The following is a 16,460-nucleotide window of genomic DNA, read 5'->3' as shown; positions in this document are numbered from 1 at the left end:
AATATTCTACCCCTTCACACCTTGTAATGACAGATAATCTACCCCTTCACACCCTGTAATGAGAAATATTCTACCCCTTCACACCTTGTAATGACAGATACTCTACCTCTTCACACCTTGTAATGACAGATGGTCTACCCATTCACATCTTATAATGACAGATGGTCTACCCATTCACATCTTGTTATGACAGATATTCTATCTTTTTAGAGTGTGGTCAACTTCTATTGGATACTTATATAATTCTTTCTATCTTCTACTTTATATGTTTTAAAAAGATTTTTCTTTCATCGAAAACCAACATGGATACCCATCCTTATTTTGGTTGTATCATTTCATTATTATAAGTGACATGTCGGTTTATTGTCACAAAATAAAATCAACGTACGGGTTCGGCCATCTTTCCAGAAAAGGCTAAATAAGGTACGAGTTGACAAAAGAATAGAAATTTATTCGATAAAAGTTTACGTATAGGTTTCAGAAGGACCGTGCACTTTCTTTTACCCTCAATATTTAATCTGTATATTCACTCTTAAATTTTGTACTTCATTTCCTCATTTTGCTATGAAATCGCAATTTTCTAGATCAAAGGTGGTCAATCGGAGACGCATTCCCAGATAAAGATATATTTTCTATTTTGTGGATTTGGAAGCTTTGTCTCGTTCCTTAATTTTTTTAATATCTACAATTGTGTCCAAAAAATGTAAGAAAACAAATCTGCTCACTGATTTTGTCTACAGATAACTCCGTTTACCTGATCAGAATATAGGGCTCACGGTGGGTGTGACCGGTCGACAGGGGATGCTTACTCCTCCTAGGCACCTGATCCCACCTCTGGTGTGTTCAGGGGTCTGTGTTTGGCCAACTATCTATTTTGTATTGCTTATAGGAGCTATGAGATTGATCACTGTTCGTTATCTTCACCTTTCATCTGGTAATTTGCAACTTGTTTTTTCTACATTCCATATGGAAAGAATAAGAAAGAATATCATTGTGTGAATTGGTCCTTTATTAAAACTAACAAATGGCTAGACATTAAAATTCAATATTACATAATATTACAGAACAATTAATTGGCAGGGTTTAAATCATAACATTGACTAATAACTACAATTTGACAAGTTAGAGTTTAAAACTGACTATTCACATAACAGAAAGTAGATCAGACAATGAAACATATATACATGCTCAACAGGAATATCAGTAAAACTGAAGGATGCTCCCCGAACTTCATCTAACCAATGAAGTTGTTCATGTGACGAATGACTCGCACAATCAATAACTGTTAAAATATTATTGCAATAAAGTTTTTCTCATATAAGGTATATGTTTAGTGACGTTTACCTTTACAAAATGACATTGAATGAACTTTGTTTGAAAGCCATTTATCTTTTACTTATTTGTGTGATATATGATCAATACATGTAACTCTAAAAACTGTTGAATTAAATAACCTTTTCCTCATACAAGGCATATGTTCTGAGTGATCTTGATCTTTCCAAAATTACCTTGCAATAACCTTGGTCCAAAAGATCAATATATTGATATATTGTTGAAATAAAGGTTTTCTTCATATATATGTTCTGAGTGACCTCGATCTTTATGAAATGACCTTGAGTGACCTTTGTCTGAAAGCCATTTGGTCATTACTTTTTTGTGTGATGTGATCAATTTGTTGAAATACTGCTGAAGTAAAGGGTATATGTTCTGAGTGACCTTGACCTTTCCAAAATGACATTCACAGACCTTGGTCACAGAGATCAATAACTGTAGAAATATTGTTGAAATAAAAAAAAATTCATATATAATGGATATGTTCTGAGTGATCATGGCCGTACAAAATGAACTTGAGTGTCCTTTGTCTGAAAGCCAATTGCCTGTTACTTCTTTGTGTGATATATGATCAATATCTGTTGAAATAAGGAACCATTTCCTATATAAGGTATGTGTTCTGAGTGATCATGACCTTTTCCATAATGATGTTGGTCCAAAAGCACCTGTCCCAAGGAATACTGGTATTTATGATCAATTTCTAATAAAAGGTTTAGGTGATATAAGCTCGGATGGACGGGCAGACATGATGGCGACTATATGCTCCCCCGAAAAAATTTCCGGGAGCATACAACACTAAATACAGCAAAAAGATGGTCATAAAAAGGCCATAAAGCGAGCTGTATTCAACATGTGAGTATTTCTTATTTTAATTGTTTTCCTTCATTTTTTTGCCAACGAGCTGTACTGTAGAGAAAGTAGATATATCTATGGAATTCTGGGAAATTCATCTTCATCAACAACACAGTTAAGTCTTGCATAATGGTCAATGAGATTTTTCCAAGTTGGGTCGCATGATAGTAGATGTTTGTTGCCTGTAGAAATAAAGTGTGTGATTTTCTAATGATATACTTTATGAATGATTTGATTGAACTTTTGGCATGTATTTCAGTATAAGGTCGAAAAAAATTATGATTGCAGTGTCCATTAATAGGAATTTGTCCTTTTATAAATTAATTACCATATTGCAGTCATTATATCTGTACATGAACACACTAACAGGAATTTTAAATGGACATAAGAGTTACACATTAATAATTGGCAATAGTTCACAGTTTCAACAGTTTGAAATTATTTCAGCATACAAACCTATAATAACAAGTCCGCATCTTGCCCTAGTAAGAGCGACATTGATTTGATGTTCATCAGATATGAAACCAAGACTCTTCTTGCACCATCCCAAGGTAGGTTTGCTTTCGATACGATAGTGCGGCAAAGACCTAACTGTACTGAAAATGACATAGTTCCATTCTCCACCTGAAAAAAAATTGGTTATCTATTTGTATGCTGTTCTACGTCCCATTCAAAAACATTATTTACTTATGCAGAGACGTTACTTGTTTTAGGTGAAGTACCACAAATGTTGACCAATGACTGTATCATTGTGGGTTCTTTATATTGTTGTGTCCAGGGGTCCGTGTTTGCCCAACTATCTATTTTGTATTGCTTGTAGGAGTTATGAGATTGATCGCTGTTCGTTATCTTCACCTTGCATTGTTAAAACTTTCCGTGATATACGGCCTAGGTGCCTAGGTGCTTGGCGATAGAATAGTGGATATAAGAATTAGAATAATTTGAAGGTACGGTATTAGAAAGAAAATGATTTAAAGTCGTTGTTTCTCTGATTGAAGTTTGTCCCTCGTCTGTTTGTATCTCATCTGTCTGTCTCCCCCTGATTGCACATTTTCCACTTCTCAAGAACGATGAGCTGAATTTCAATCAAATATTAGGTAAGGGGAATCCAGGTGTGCGCAAATGAAGGGCTCTTTCAAATAGGGCTAATAGAGAAATCGGGAAAACATGATGGGGTATTTCAAAATATCTTTTCAATGAATTGGAAAAGCCGAATCTTGCATGTAACCTTCCGTGAGCAAACACGGACCCCTGGACACACCAGAGGTGGGATCAGGTGCCTAGGGGGAGTAAGCATCCCCTGTCGACCGGTCACACCCGCTGTGAGCCCTATATCCTGATCAGGTAAACGGAGTTAGTCTGTCGAAGTCATTACAAGCACCCTACTCCTGCTTACCCTGACTGGCCACCACTGTGTTCACATTAATTCCCTCCGCTATTTTGGACACGGCCGCACGGATCTGATGACACTGAGCATTGTACTGGGACATTATATTTAGATTCTCTTTGTCGTTTAAGTCAAGTCTCTCATGCTGTATCAAATGCTTCAATATCTTGACCTGAAAAATAATACGGAAATATCTGAGGATTATTCATTATTTTTATATTAAACGCACTGAATCCTTTACCAAGCAGATATATATATATATATATATATATATATATATATATATATATATATATATATCTTTTATCATCGGATTATTTCCAATAGATATAAATATATACGCGTAAAAGGAAGTTTGAATACATTTTGTGGTGGAGGGTAGTCTAATGTGCACAACGTCTAAAAATATGTTATTCGTTTTAGAGGGTCAGAATTATAAAGTATCTGTCAAAACATTAATTCTAGACTAGAAAGCCTGGGAAATATTTCAGCAAAGTCACTTTTCACAGGGACAAGTTTTGCTGATCACAAAAATAATATGACTTTGTTTGGCAAGGCTTTTGTATATCTATATTCATTTCATAACTATATCTATAATGTACATGTACATTATCGGTATGTTTATAAAATTAAAGATACATGTACATCAAATAGTTCAAAACTGTAGAAAGAACATGGCCCAGAACATTTTGAGTTTTCAGATCAAAATGAAATTTTGTGATTCCATTGTTAGATATCTTAGCTTTAAAAACTCCAAATACCGTCAGATCTAATATGAAAATGAAGCAAACCCAATACTATATTTGTTCAAAATCCAATGAAGTAGAGATCTTTAGATTGGTAGATCTAAACAATTAAGCCAAAATTCAAGTCTAAAGGGTACATCTAAACAAGAAGCTCATGGGCCACAACGCTCATCTGGGTCACCTTGGCCTTGCTATTTTTTTCCAGGTTTTTACCCCATGACACATTTTGACTCCATAGTATACCTCTACATGTAACTATCCCCATGGGTTATGATTTTACCAAAATTGAATACACACAGCATGGGATGCTTGAATTCCATATGACTAAAACGACCTTGCTAGTCTTAGTAGATTTCTTTGAACGATATTCAAGATTTCACCCTGTATTCATGTATCATGTAAAATTTGACCCTAACTGAACTCAAGGGTCCATAAAATGGATTCACATAACTTGGGAATGTTTGTATATTGATATAATGTAGTGTGGCCGTCCTACTCTTGAACGGATTTTTTTTTCAATTGTCCTTTATATTCTCATGTAAAACTGAAGTCCAGCCCTAGTCAAGAAAAAATAATTTTAAAGCATCGCCTTCTTGGTGAAGGTGCTTAGATAGATTGTCAAGTGTTGCAAACATTGCAGATTTTAAGTCAAAATGACATAGTACAAGTGAAATGAAGAAATTCATGACGTCATAACGCCTTAAACATGCATGTCTAATTTATTAGTTTAATGCAACAAAGCAAGTTTTCCCTCTTATCTCACAATTTTCTGATTATATTTTTTTTCATTTTCTGGGGTATTTTAGGAAGCCTAGTGCGCTATAATGACAATGATATGAATGTCTTCTATATCGACATTGTATAACTTTAAAAGGTACAATATTCTGGCTCTTTAAAACGTATAGCCTGTTGGTGTATTGAGGTTCCTTAATTATTCAGCATAAAAATTACAATGTAAAATGCATAATGATTTTAAAACTTTAAAGCAAAAGTTTACATTTATACAAAACACCTACCAAATACGATTCATTACTTATATAGTAAACACGAGTTTTCTCATATCACTTTCGATGTGGAGTATGTGAGGACTTGTCACACCCTTTAGGACTTTAAACGAAAGTTCTGTCATTGAGCTGAAGTACCGTTTTCCTTACTAACATTATAAATCTTGCTGCAGGTTAGAAGTGGTTATACATTTCAAACAATATTACAGATTTTAATACTACAGATTTTCTAGATTCTGCTCACCACTTGTTCTACCTCTTGTTTATTACTACACGATTGTTCATTTCCTTCCAAAGTTGAAACCGTAAGAAATTCTTCCTCTCCTTCTATGTGACAAAACACAAGTGGTGTCTTTTCTCTATTGATCCACAATTTCAAAGGTTTTGGAATATTCCACTTTGGTGAAGATTCCGTCTGAAGCTTTCCGTCGTAAAACTGAATCGATGGAAACTCACAGATTTTTGGATGCTGTAATTCATAAACACCAAAATAATTTTCAATAAATACATTTCAGTTTCCTCCGCCAAGGTTTATTTGTATTTCCTTTCGGGAGTATTTTAAATAAAATTTTCACCAAAAGTGACTGCCAATAAGAGATCAAAGTTTGCGGAATAGATTTAGATAGTGGGGTGGGTTACATTCCTCAGTTTGTAACATATAATCAAAAGACAAGACAGATAACATCTGAAAATTATATACATGTACTCACAAATCGATGGGATGGGGTACTTGGCGGAGATTCCCCATCTCTAACCCTCTCTTTCCTAAATACGTTTGAAAACATTTATTCAATACAGCATTACATACCATACGGTATTGAATTTGAAGCATAGTTGCGCGATCCGAATATCTTTCAAATAAAGATCTTTCTAGACCTAATTCTGCTGCATAGGAGGACTTCAACACTGGCTGAAGTTGTTTGTGATCGCCGATTAGAACAATTTGTTTCGCTTTGGTAGATATGATTGCCGCAATACTCTCTGGTTCAGTGCACATTCCTGCCTCGTCTATGATCAACTGCTGAATATTACCACTGAGGGCTTTTATAAATCTTGGACTTGTCGCGACCGACGTTGTGCAGAAAATAACGTGGTGGTGTTTGATTTCCGTCTTTGTTGCTTCGCTTATCAATTTTCTGTACTTTTTCAAGTCTTTCAGAGTGGGTTCGTATTCGTTTGAATCATACTTGCGAAACAATTGGTCAAATCTACCTACATCTTCAGAATATGGTTTGTCCTCCAACCGTATTAAATTATGTACAGATATTTCTTCCAACGCTGGATCCGGTTTGGATTCTTTTGCAGATGCTCTTTTGGAAAAATATTTACCAAGTGTTGGGAATACTTTGTTTTCAAGAGAACTGCCATAAAGTCGAACAATATCTGGGCACTCTTTGCCATAGGTTTGAAGCATCCATCCTGTAAAAGTAACAAGACGCCCATTGTCTTACTGGTCGCCTAAGTAACAAACAAAATTAAACAAACAACAGGACTGTTGTCTGTTCTAAGTACAAAAAGTAGTCCTTTCAAGACCTAAGGTAATCATTTTTATTTGATCGTTTTTAACACTCAGACAACATGCTTATAGGAGTTGTGAGATTGATCACTGTTCGTTATATTCACCTTACATTAATAAAAACTGACCTACACTTTCAATTATGATCATGTCCATACCAAGTGTCAACGATAATTCTAAAGGCATTTATCTAATTCTAAGGCATGTAAAAAAAAAACACGTACGTGCCACCAGATCCACAGACTTGTTGTTCGGTCCACAAAACACGACATGCGTTCTTGCATAACCTTCTTCTTGCATTTTAGTGTTGATTTTGTCGAATAGGTAAACCAGTTTAATACCTGTGTGAGTTTTTCCTGTACCTTTAGGTGAAGAAAATATCATTATACGTATGGCAGATCTTGCATGACAGAACAGCTAGCACATCTATCCAACATCTTCGTCTGAAACACGTTCCATTCTTGATAAGCAGTAATAAAATACAAATGAAAAGAAAGAGACAAATGATGCATATAAACGTTCTCTCCTGTAAGTATTTAGCACAACGTAGCTCATTCTAAAATACCATATGAAGTAGACTAATTTTCTCCAGCAATTTGCTGGTTATCTAGTTTGGTGTTACCTGTATAACTCACCAGGTGGTCCGTGGATGAGACTAAATGTTGAAGTCAGAGCGTTCTTTATTGCTTTTTTCTGGAATTCGTTGTTTGGTACTACCTTTGGTATTTTCACTTCAATGTTAATTTTCGAAGCTATTTCAATGTATGTTGTATCTGTTATAGACCAAAGAGATGAATTTATTGATTGGCCAAAACAAATTATTAAAAACCGATTGACAAACAAATACAGAATTTTACAAACTTAAACGTATGGTGCCTCTTTTATTGAGGGCAATCATCTTGGCCACGTCTGTCGATAGACTAAGGCATCCCAGAATAACCTCGGTGCGTCTACAATAAAAAATGAAGAAAATTCTATATATATATATATATATATATACATGTATATATATATATATATATATATATATATATGTGTGTGTGTGTGTGTGTGTGTGTGTGTGTGTGTGTGTGTGTGTGTGTGTGTGTGTGTGTGTTTATAACACCTGTATATTTAACACGTTGGTCTTCTTTTTTTTTCTTATTTGGCATTCAAATACTGCTTACGTGTCTGTTTCAGATTTTGCAATGATTTCTACAGTACAGGGCGAAGGATTATAATTGTAGTACATCTCATCACTGGGATCACTGCTCTCAGGGTGTAGTTTAAATTTAACTTTCAAAACATTCCTGGTCTTTTTCCGCACTTCCTCATCTGATCCTGAATTTGGCATATTTTTCAACTTTTCAACAATAGTAATTCGTGCATGAAGTATATAATAGATTCTATCACTCGGATCATTTGACAATGAATATTGCCTTGTTTCAACAGGTTTTCTGAGGACGTGTTCCGACCGAATGCAAAGAAAACTAGAATTACGATATTCTTGTCGATCAGTTTCATCTTCTCCTCTTATGACAAGTCTTTCGGATATGACATTGAAGTCTATATCTCTTTGATCGGTAAAGCTTTGCGGTATAATAAAATACCCTGAACGTTTTGAATCAAACGTGACTTGAACATTATTGATGGAAACTGAATCATCATCTATTGCAGACGTTACTGCCTCCATTTCCATCAGCGGCAGCCATGTACTTAAATATTTCTTTGGAGAAGAATACGTTTTGTATGGTTTCAGAGAGGAATATGTGGAGAGAAATTTGATCGGGTCACGAGTATGCTGAAGACAATACTTGATGCTTGCAGTCATATCGTACAACTGCAGTGACGGAGAAAGTATTCCCTTCTGTGGTTCTGCCGAAAGCTGAACGCAAACGATTTGCCCTCTTGTGAATGTCATACTATATTCACATCCTTGTTTGATAACGTTTCCACTTTCGACTTCAGAGCTGTGATCAAACACTGTTTCATGACACCCGTCAACATAATTATACCCGTCTCTGTCCAAACACAAGTCCTCCAAACCACCAGCAAGCAGATATTCTCGTAGCTCCGGTAGTTTATGTTTGATGACTCCCGATAAAAACACCTTCCAAGTTTCCTGCTTGATGAATTTTGATTTTAAGTTTGGATTAATCTTTTTACAGAATGTTTCTTTTTCCCTATATGATAACCTTTTCCAACTTGCCTTCGGTTTTCCCGTCACATCATAAAGTCGTTTTATCCATTGGAGTTCTAAATATTCATGTTCGTGGCGAGTTGTAGTTTTCGGCTTTTCAGACAATTGTAGTAGATTCAATGGTAGCTCTTTGCAATAGACTGGCAGCGATCTTAAACCAGGAATTACTATTGATACTGATTTGTCTGCGAGTTCTCTGACAATGGCATGTAAGACTTTAGGCGTCTTTTTCAACTGAAATCCCCAAATCATCATTTGACATTGTTTTTGGAATAGTTTTGCTCTCCGAATGCCTTTATTGCATCCTTCACAAATATCTGTCACATCCTCAGCTGAATAAGGACTTTCTGTATTTTCCAGAGCTGCATGAACAAGTCGATTGATTACTACATCAGGATATCTTCGAATAGGTGATGTAAAATGTACATAAAAGTTCATTTTCAGCGAGAAATGGATCATTTCCTCTGACGCTCTGGTTGCACTGCTACATTTGTAGAAAGCAGTTTCTTGGAATGATTTCCATTCTTCTAAAGCCAAGCATTGCATTGGATGAAGTTCATCTGTGCAAATGAGCTTTTCTATTTTATCCAGATCGTTGTTGCTAAAACACTCCATCATCATTTTAAACACCCATTTCTGAATTGGCATGACATATATGTATCTCAGGACATTGCTGATTTGATGTAACCCTATGCTCTCTTGGTCTCTTTGTGGATGAATGCCTTGCAATCCCAGCACCATGTTAAGGACTGGACTGTTTTCATTTATCCATTTTTCTACCATTTCTCTGGATGGTGCCTCCTGACAACGCATAGGTACCACCTCCGGGAATATCCCTTTCAAAAACTGTGCAACAGCTACATTAGCTAAAATCATGAATTCTTCAACAAGATAGTGTGCTTCTCTGGAACTCGATAAGGATGTCTTCGTTTCATTCAGCTTACCTTCAATTGGTAGAGAAAATATAGCTGTTTGTATTCGTGCGATTCGGATCATCATTGCTAATTTGAACAGCAATAAAACGTCGTTATGCAATTTTTCACTGGGGGTATCATTCTCTATAATCTTCTGCACTTCTTCATATGTGAATTGTTGTGAAGACTTAACGACAGTTTTCTTTACTTCAAAATTTTTCACCATTATCCCTCGTTTGTTCATTGTAAAGAAAACCGTAATTGCTGGTCTAGGAACGCCCGGAAGCAAGCTGCATATATCGGTGCTGAATGGTTCAGGAAACATGTGGTAGGGGTTGATGTCTCCTCCAGGGTAAAATGTACAGACTCTATTCTGAGCCTCCAAATCCATCGCATCACCTTTACTGATGACAGCGCCTACGTCCGCAATATGAACACCTATACGATAGTTTTCACCTACTTTTTCAATGCTTAATGCATCGTCGAGATCTTTCGAATTTCTAGGATCAATGGTGAACACTTGCAGAGCTGTCAAGTCTTCCCTATCTCTGTCGCGTTTTACTTCCTCTGGGTCAAATTCCTGAACTTTTCTTTCAGTCTCCGTGACAGTATCTTCCTGGTAGTATTTTGGCACTTGGTGTTGAAGTAGAAGATTTTGAAGTGCAGATGATCGACTTTCTTCGATTTTAACGACTTTGATGACTGCAGCTAATGGATAAGGGTGACAATCGGTCCATCTGAGAAAAACGACTAGGAAAGTGAAGTTCCTGATATTTTTCAAATCAATCTTGAATTGATACTGAAATTTGATACAGGAAGATTGTGGGTCGTACTTATGGACAAGAATGACGTTTGGATCTTTGAAATTGTGGAGAATGTTTAGCTTTGGAATAGTTTTACATACTGGTCTCATAAGAAAGTTCGAGGTTTCGTCCAAAACACAGACAAAAACCGGGTGCGTTATGTCTTTTGCTCTCTTCCTTTCAAAGATGCCGATTACTTTGCCATAAATCTTGCGCAATTTGTTGTTTCTATTAATGTCCCGCTGATACCGACCAATAAATTCCTGTCCGTACTTTCTATAACTGTATACTTCCACAAGAACAATGTCGCCATCAAACGCTTTTCCAGCTTTAGATCTCCCTGATATTTTAATTTCCTCTAGGTCATCTATGTCGGGCTGGTCGAGAATCTTGCATACAGATTCATGGGAATTCATAACATTAAACCTGCAGCGCTTATACTGATGTGGATTGGATTTCAATTTCTTTTCTAAGCTGTCTACTGGAAACATTTCATCATAAAACGGTTTTTTATCTTCCTTTTCTTTGAAGTCATCTGCATTTGAAAGCTCAAGTCCATACTGCATGATGTCTTGCCGCAAAATCCTACGTTTTCCCTCATTACTAGCATAAAGCTGGCAACTTTTTTCATATCTAGAAGTAGCAAATTCATTTTCGGGATCTGTTTCAGAATCGGAGTCGGCGAAAGTGCTATTATAGTTTTCATCTCCAGAGATCGATTCCCAGTGCAAACTACATCGTGAAGACGCCTGAGACATTGAATGGCTTGAACCAAATCCTACTGTACAACTATCTAAAAACCAGAAAAATTATCGTCTTGTTACGTACATGTATAAGTGGAGGTTATGAAAGAGATTTCACGATTTCAAACCTACCAACGTTTTGTCGTGTATGAAGAGTTGAGACATTTATTCTCTATGTGACTTGTAATACGAGTTTTGATTGGTTAACAAACCAAGAGTAAATTTTGATACATCCTTTTCAAGCCGGGGGGGGGGGGTGTAAATATTGTAACGTCAGAATGCATCATCTCTTTAATCGTGAATTTCGCAGATTTCATGATTCTTGATTAGAGATGTTGGCTTTTTGCTTATTTTGAAGCACCTTGTACAATACGAAGAATACCTCACATATTATCCTATTTTAAATCAGGGAAATAGATAGTATTATTTGTCAACCACACATGAATGGACCTGGATGACAAAATTTATTTGCTTACATAGTAAATGAATTCGTAATCCAGACACAATCAATGGTGTACAGACATTTACTCTGGGTTGCATTCCATGCACCATTCGGCCTCAGGGTTTATGGAGTACTGCAGCCCGGAGTAAATCCCCGTGCACCCTTGATTGGACCTGGATACCGATTAGTATCTGCTGAGAAGAATAGTTTGCTTTTTTAACAACTGTTTTAACATTGATATCGGAAATGTTATAGGGTTGTGTTTTACGTTTATGGAAATTTGTTCACATGATATCCCGAATACAAAATACATGTATAATCTTTAGTACTTTACTAAGTATACTGCTAAGGTCACTGGATTTTTGCTCTATATAAGGCTTTCTAAATTTGAGGAAAATTAATCTCGGTTGAAATTCGGCTCGGCAGAATATTTGGACTGACACCTTCACCGAATCTAGGAGCAGTCCTTCATAATTCATGTCTGGAAATTTACTTTCAGCTTTGATCGGTTCTAGCAATTAATTAGGTGACACTGCTGTTCGACTCAAATAAGTTAGTTGACTATTAAACCAACTCTGTATCACTATCAGTGCTGCATTACTTACCGTATAAGTATGTAAATTCCATAAAATAAAATCCCAGTTTACTTTCGGAAGGTCGCTGGGAAGAGACCACCAAACTTACGAAAGTAAACTGGGAAACTTTCTCACTTACCGGCATCCCGCTCGCGTCGGTAAGTGAGAAAGTTTCCCAGTTTACTTTCGGAAGGTCGGTGGTCTCTTCCGAGGTACATTGTAACTGGGTTCTCTCTTCCATCAATAAAAAACTGGGCGCCACCAGATAACTGAAAAATTGTTGAGTGTGGCGGAAAACATCGAAACAATCAATCAATCAATCCATTCATATGATGTTTTCCATGGCGCAATATTTTATCTCCTAAAATTGAAAACTTCCTATAGGTTGTACTTTTAAATTAGTGATGTACATATGGGTATGTAGAGATACTATGTATCAGTAATTTGAATAATCAACCATTTTGGGGTGCCAAATCTGGATTTTTATATATATCTTTGACAGTGGTACACAACAAAACACACAAACACATTTTTATAGGCGCCGCCATTACTGCTGATACTTTGAGTTCCAGTAATATTTACGGCAATTCCCATTGGTCCTCGATAGGTCACGTAAAGTCATGCATTTTAATGAGTTATGCGAAAATATCGGCGTTGTGTCCCATGGGAGGTAAACTGAGTGCGACCGACCGTGGGTATCCGACGATGGATTCAGCTAGGAGTCTTGGTACCAAATGAAAGGCCTGGTCATGAGAAATTTACATGTGGAATATCAGTACCCTATCTCCCTTGGTTCAAAAGATACAGCCAAGGTTAAGGTAGCTCCATCCTCATGAAAGGTGAAGATAACGAACAGTGATCAATCTCATAACTCCTATAAGCAATACAAAATAGAGAGCTGGGCAAACACGGACCCCTGGCTATACTAGAGATGGGATCAGGTGCCTAGGAGGAGTAAGCATCTCCTGTAGACTGGTCACACCTGCCGTGAGCCTATATTTTGATCAGGTAAACGGAGTTATCCGTAGTCAAAATCAATGTGCCAATATGAAACACGTCAGACAACATTTGAACCAATGATAAGTTGTATTGGCAAACTAGATTGTTAGAACGATCATAGAATTTGCGAAATGCTGACTTTAAACGAGACTGTTGAAACCCTGCACCATCAGCTTCTTTGTCAGTAGCCTTCTTCGATTTAAAAACTGATCATACGCAGAACATATGACTTATCAATATTAATGGTTGAAAGTGGAAAACTGTATAAAGTTCCACTCAATATAGTTTAATTTGATTAATTATGAAAGAAAATATGTATGTTGCCACCTTTTTTAAGATGTCAGAAACAGAAGTATACATGTAGATCAACATAGGAAAATCAGACATTTTAGTAAAACAGAATAATAAGAATTGATAAAACATTGTTAAAATGACAAATTCTTAATATCAACGGTTTAGAAAAACTGCTTATTTATAGATATGTATATAAATTAATTGTGGATATTAGGGAAAATATTGTATAATAGACATAGTGTAGAGGAAATACCAGCATAGGAGTTATTGCCTTTGATAATATCTTTTTAATTATCTATGGAAAATATAAACTTTTTCACTATCAATAGTTTGCCAGAATTTTTGTTTTATCCAATGAATAACATTCCTCTGGAAGATTTGTTTCTATCATGCGCGAAGTTTATTTAATAAAGATTTTTACAAAAAGCTATGACAGCACACGAGGATCGATCTACCTTGAAGTTTTTGAACAGTAGGTCAAAGACCAAGGTCAAAAATCTTGGTACCAAAGAAAGGCGAGCTTTGTCTGACGTTTTCTGACGTGTTTCATATTGGCACACTGATAAGTAGATCTCTATAAAACCTAGCAAAGGTTAAAGGTTTGTTCTTTTCTTTTGAAGACTACTCACAGCCTTGTATATTTATTTTAAAGATGAAAAATGCTGATTAACACTTTCTGATTAATATTTATGACAAACAATTTTGTAATCGTCTCAACTTTGAGGAGAACACCACACCCCTCCCCCTCCCAATCATTGTCATGCTTTTCCTTCCAAATTACATATTGTTTGTGCAAGAATCTAGATGCTAAAATTCTTATTTTGATCTGAATTCAGAATAATGACATCATAAATATTAGTAAGAAACAAACAATATAATACCGTGGAACTATAATGAACATGGTTCTCTTTATGAACTAAAAGTTAGTTTCTTTAAAGCTTGGTGGTGGGGGTGTAGTTAATGGGGGCCAAAAAAGGCTTGCATTATATAACCTTACATAGTGCATCTCCGTGAAAAAAAAAACCAATAAAAAACCTCGGACATGTATTTGTACTTAGCTCTTCATTTGAAAATCATGTCTCGGGGTCAGCCTTGTTTTTTTTTCACGATGATAATTTCAGTTCTTTATAATCATATCACTGGAAGACCAGAACCTCACCCTCGCGACATACTCCCAGTGAGAAACAATCTCAAAAACTTTGAACCCCGTTTAAAGGCCCCATTACCCCCCCCCCCCCCGAATTACTTGTGTACCTTCAGGTACACCATGCTAGACTGTCCCAAACATACAATGACATTTCTATATCCGATATAGATCTATTTCAGTGTAAAATAATGTATTTTGAACATCTACCCAGGCAGATCGACCTTAACAACGAGACTCCTTACCACGGTATAAGATAAAGCATTATGACTAACTGTTTATAAGATATCGACGTTAAATACACAGGTGCTTGGATACTGGTCCTCCTCTCCATTAAACCTCAGTGGGTTGTTTGATTTATTTTTTATAAATAGTATTTCTGTAAAACGTGTTTAAATTTTTTTTTTTAAATAATTTATTATGACACCCCCAAAAGAACTCAAAACAATCCAGAGGTTTGAAGGGGGTTCAGTCACCTGTGGTACATGTAAAACGGTAGTTGTACATTTGTTTTTTATGATTTCGCATATGAACAAACTTTTTTTTACCTTTTAATTATTATCTTGCCTGATAAATTGTAATATCTTTTGAAAGGGACTAGTAAGTTGTTAGAACTTGTACCCAGTCCTTTTGATTTAATCAAATTGAATAAAATACAATTGTTCAAAACAAACATTCTTGAATCTATGGTACTTCAAATATCTACATATTCATTTTAACATTCGTAGCCTTGTTTTTCCTAGAGAGACAGATAATTCCTTTGACCTCAACAGTATAACATACGATATAAGTTTAGTACTTCAGAACTAGTCCAACTGAATAAAGTTTGACCGAGTGTTACATGTAGCTTAATTTGATGCTGTGCAAAATTCTGGGCACCACTTACTACTAGTATGTCGGAAAGGGTTTTTAACCCCTCTTTTCCTCTTCCCCGGCATTTTCTTGATCACATTGGGTGTAATTTGTTACACCATGTAATAAAGTATGATACTTTCTTTTTACCCGTTTCGAAGAACCCTATTTTATCCTGTTTGTATTATCAGTCTTGGCTAGCTGACAAGTAATATTTAAAATGAATTGAGTCATTATCGATTTATCATGCACTGAATAATTTTGACGTCCTCCATTGTGTTTCCCTGGTCATATTTTGAACGATCTTTTTACGGTTTTTCTTCTTCCTTTCTTAAAAAACTTAATTAAGTCTGTAATGCAAAAGAAGAACTTTACGTTTTTATTCAAGTTGTGTAAGAAAGTTGAAGAAGAGTGTATTGAGAAACGCAGGAAACAGAAATTGTTTTCCGGGGGGTGGGGTGGGGGGGGAGAAACATTTTCCTCTTTGGATGTAGGTGCACCCAATCGTGGTTTCGTTGAAATTGACTCACTGCTTTCGACAACATTAACAGACGAACAGTCTACGAGCCTTTCTTGATCAGCAACATTAATCGAAAACCACAAATGCATCACTTAATTAACTGTAATTTGTGTCCATGACGTCATGATTTAGCGAAATTTCATTCACTGAGTCGTTTC

At 36.0% G+C, this 16,460-nt stretch overlaps 1 protein-coding gene and 1 long non-coding RNA gene across 3 annotated transcripts in view; one reads left to right on the top strand and one right to left on the bottom strand.

Annotated features, from left to right (window-relative positions):
* Positions 1–986: 986 nt before the first annotated feature.
* On the bottom strand, positions 987–16,067 carry LOC125671732 (helicase with zinc finger domain 2-like). Of its 2 annotated transcripts, XM_048907600.2 has the most exons (10): positions 15,817–16,058; positions 8,004–11,526; positions 7,699–7,787; positions 7,473–7,610; positions 7,062–7,199; positions 6,130–6,740; positions 5,566–5,790; positions 3,581–3,743; positions 2,641–2,808; positions 987–2,366 (listed from the first exon to the last, which is right to left on the bottom strand). In XM_048907600.2, the coding sequence occupies exons 1-10, from the start codon at positions 15,866–15,868 to the stop codon at positions 2,260–2,262; spliced, it is 5,214 nt and encodes a 1,737-aa protein (XP_048763557.2). In that variant the 5' UTR covers positions 15,869–16,058; the 3' UTR covers positions 987–2,259. The 2 variants fall into 2 exon arrangements, with proteins under 2 accessions (XP_048763557.2, XP_048763558.2); XM_048907601.2 differs by lacking the exons at positions 987–2,366; positions 2,641–2,808; positions 3,581–3,743 and having other exon boundaries at positions 6,032–6,740; positions 15,817–16,067.
* Positions 11,520–16,460, top strand: part of LOC125671733 (uncharacterized) — a 16,556-nt gene continuing 11,615 nt past the window's right edge. The window contains exon 1 of the long non-coding RNA XR_007368730.2: positions 11,520–13,501. This is a non-coding gene — a long non-coding RNA (uncharacterized LOC125671733). The remainder of the gene's footprint in view (positions 13,502–16,460) is intronic.

This window comes from Ostrea edulis, chromosome 4 (assembly GCF_947568905.1).
Source record: "Ostrea edulis chromosome 4, xbOstEdul1.1, whole genome shotgun sequence".
Lineage (NCBI taxonomy): Eukaryota > Metazoa > Mollusca > Bivalvia > Ostreida > Ostreidae > Ostrea > Ostrea edulis.
The sequence above is the reverse complement of the archived record's forward strand: the minus strand, read 5'-3'. Positions and strand labels throughout refer to the sequence as shown.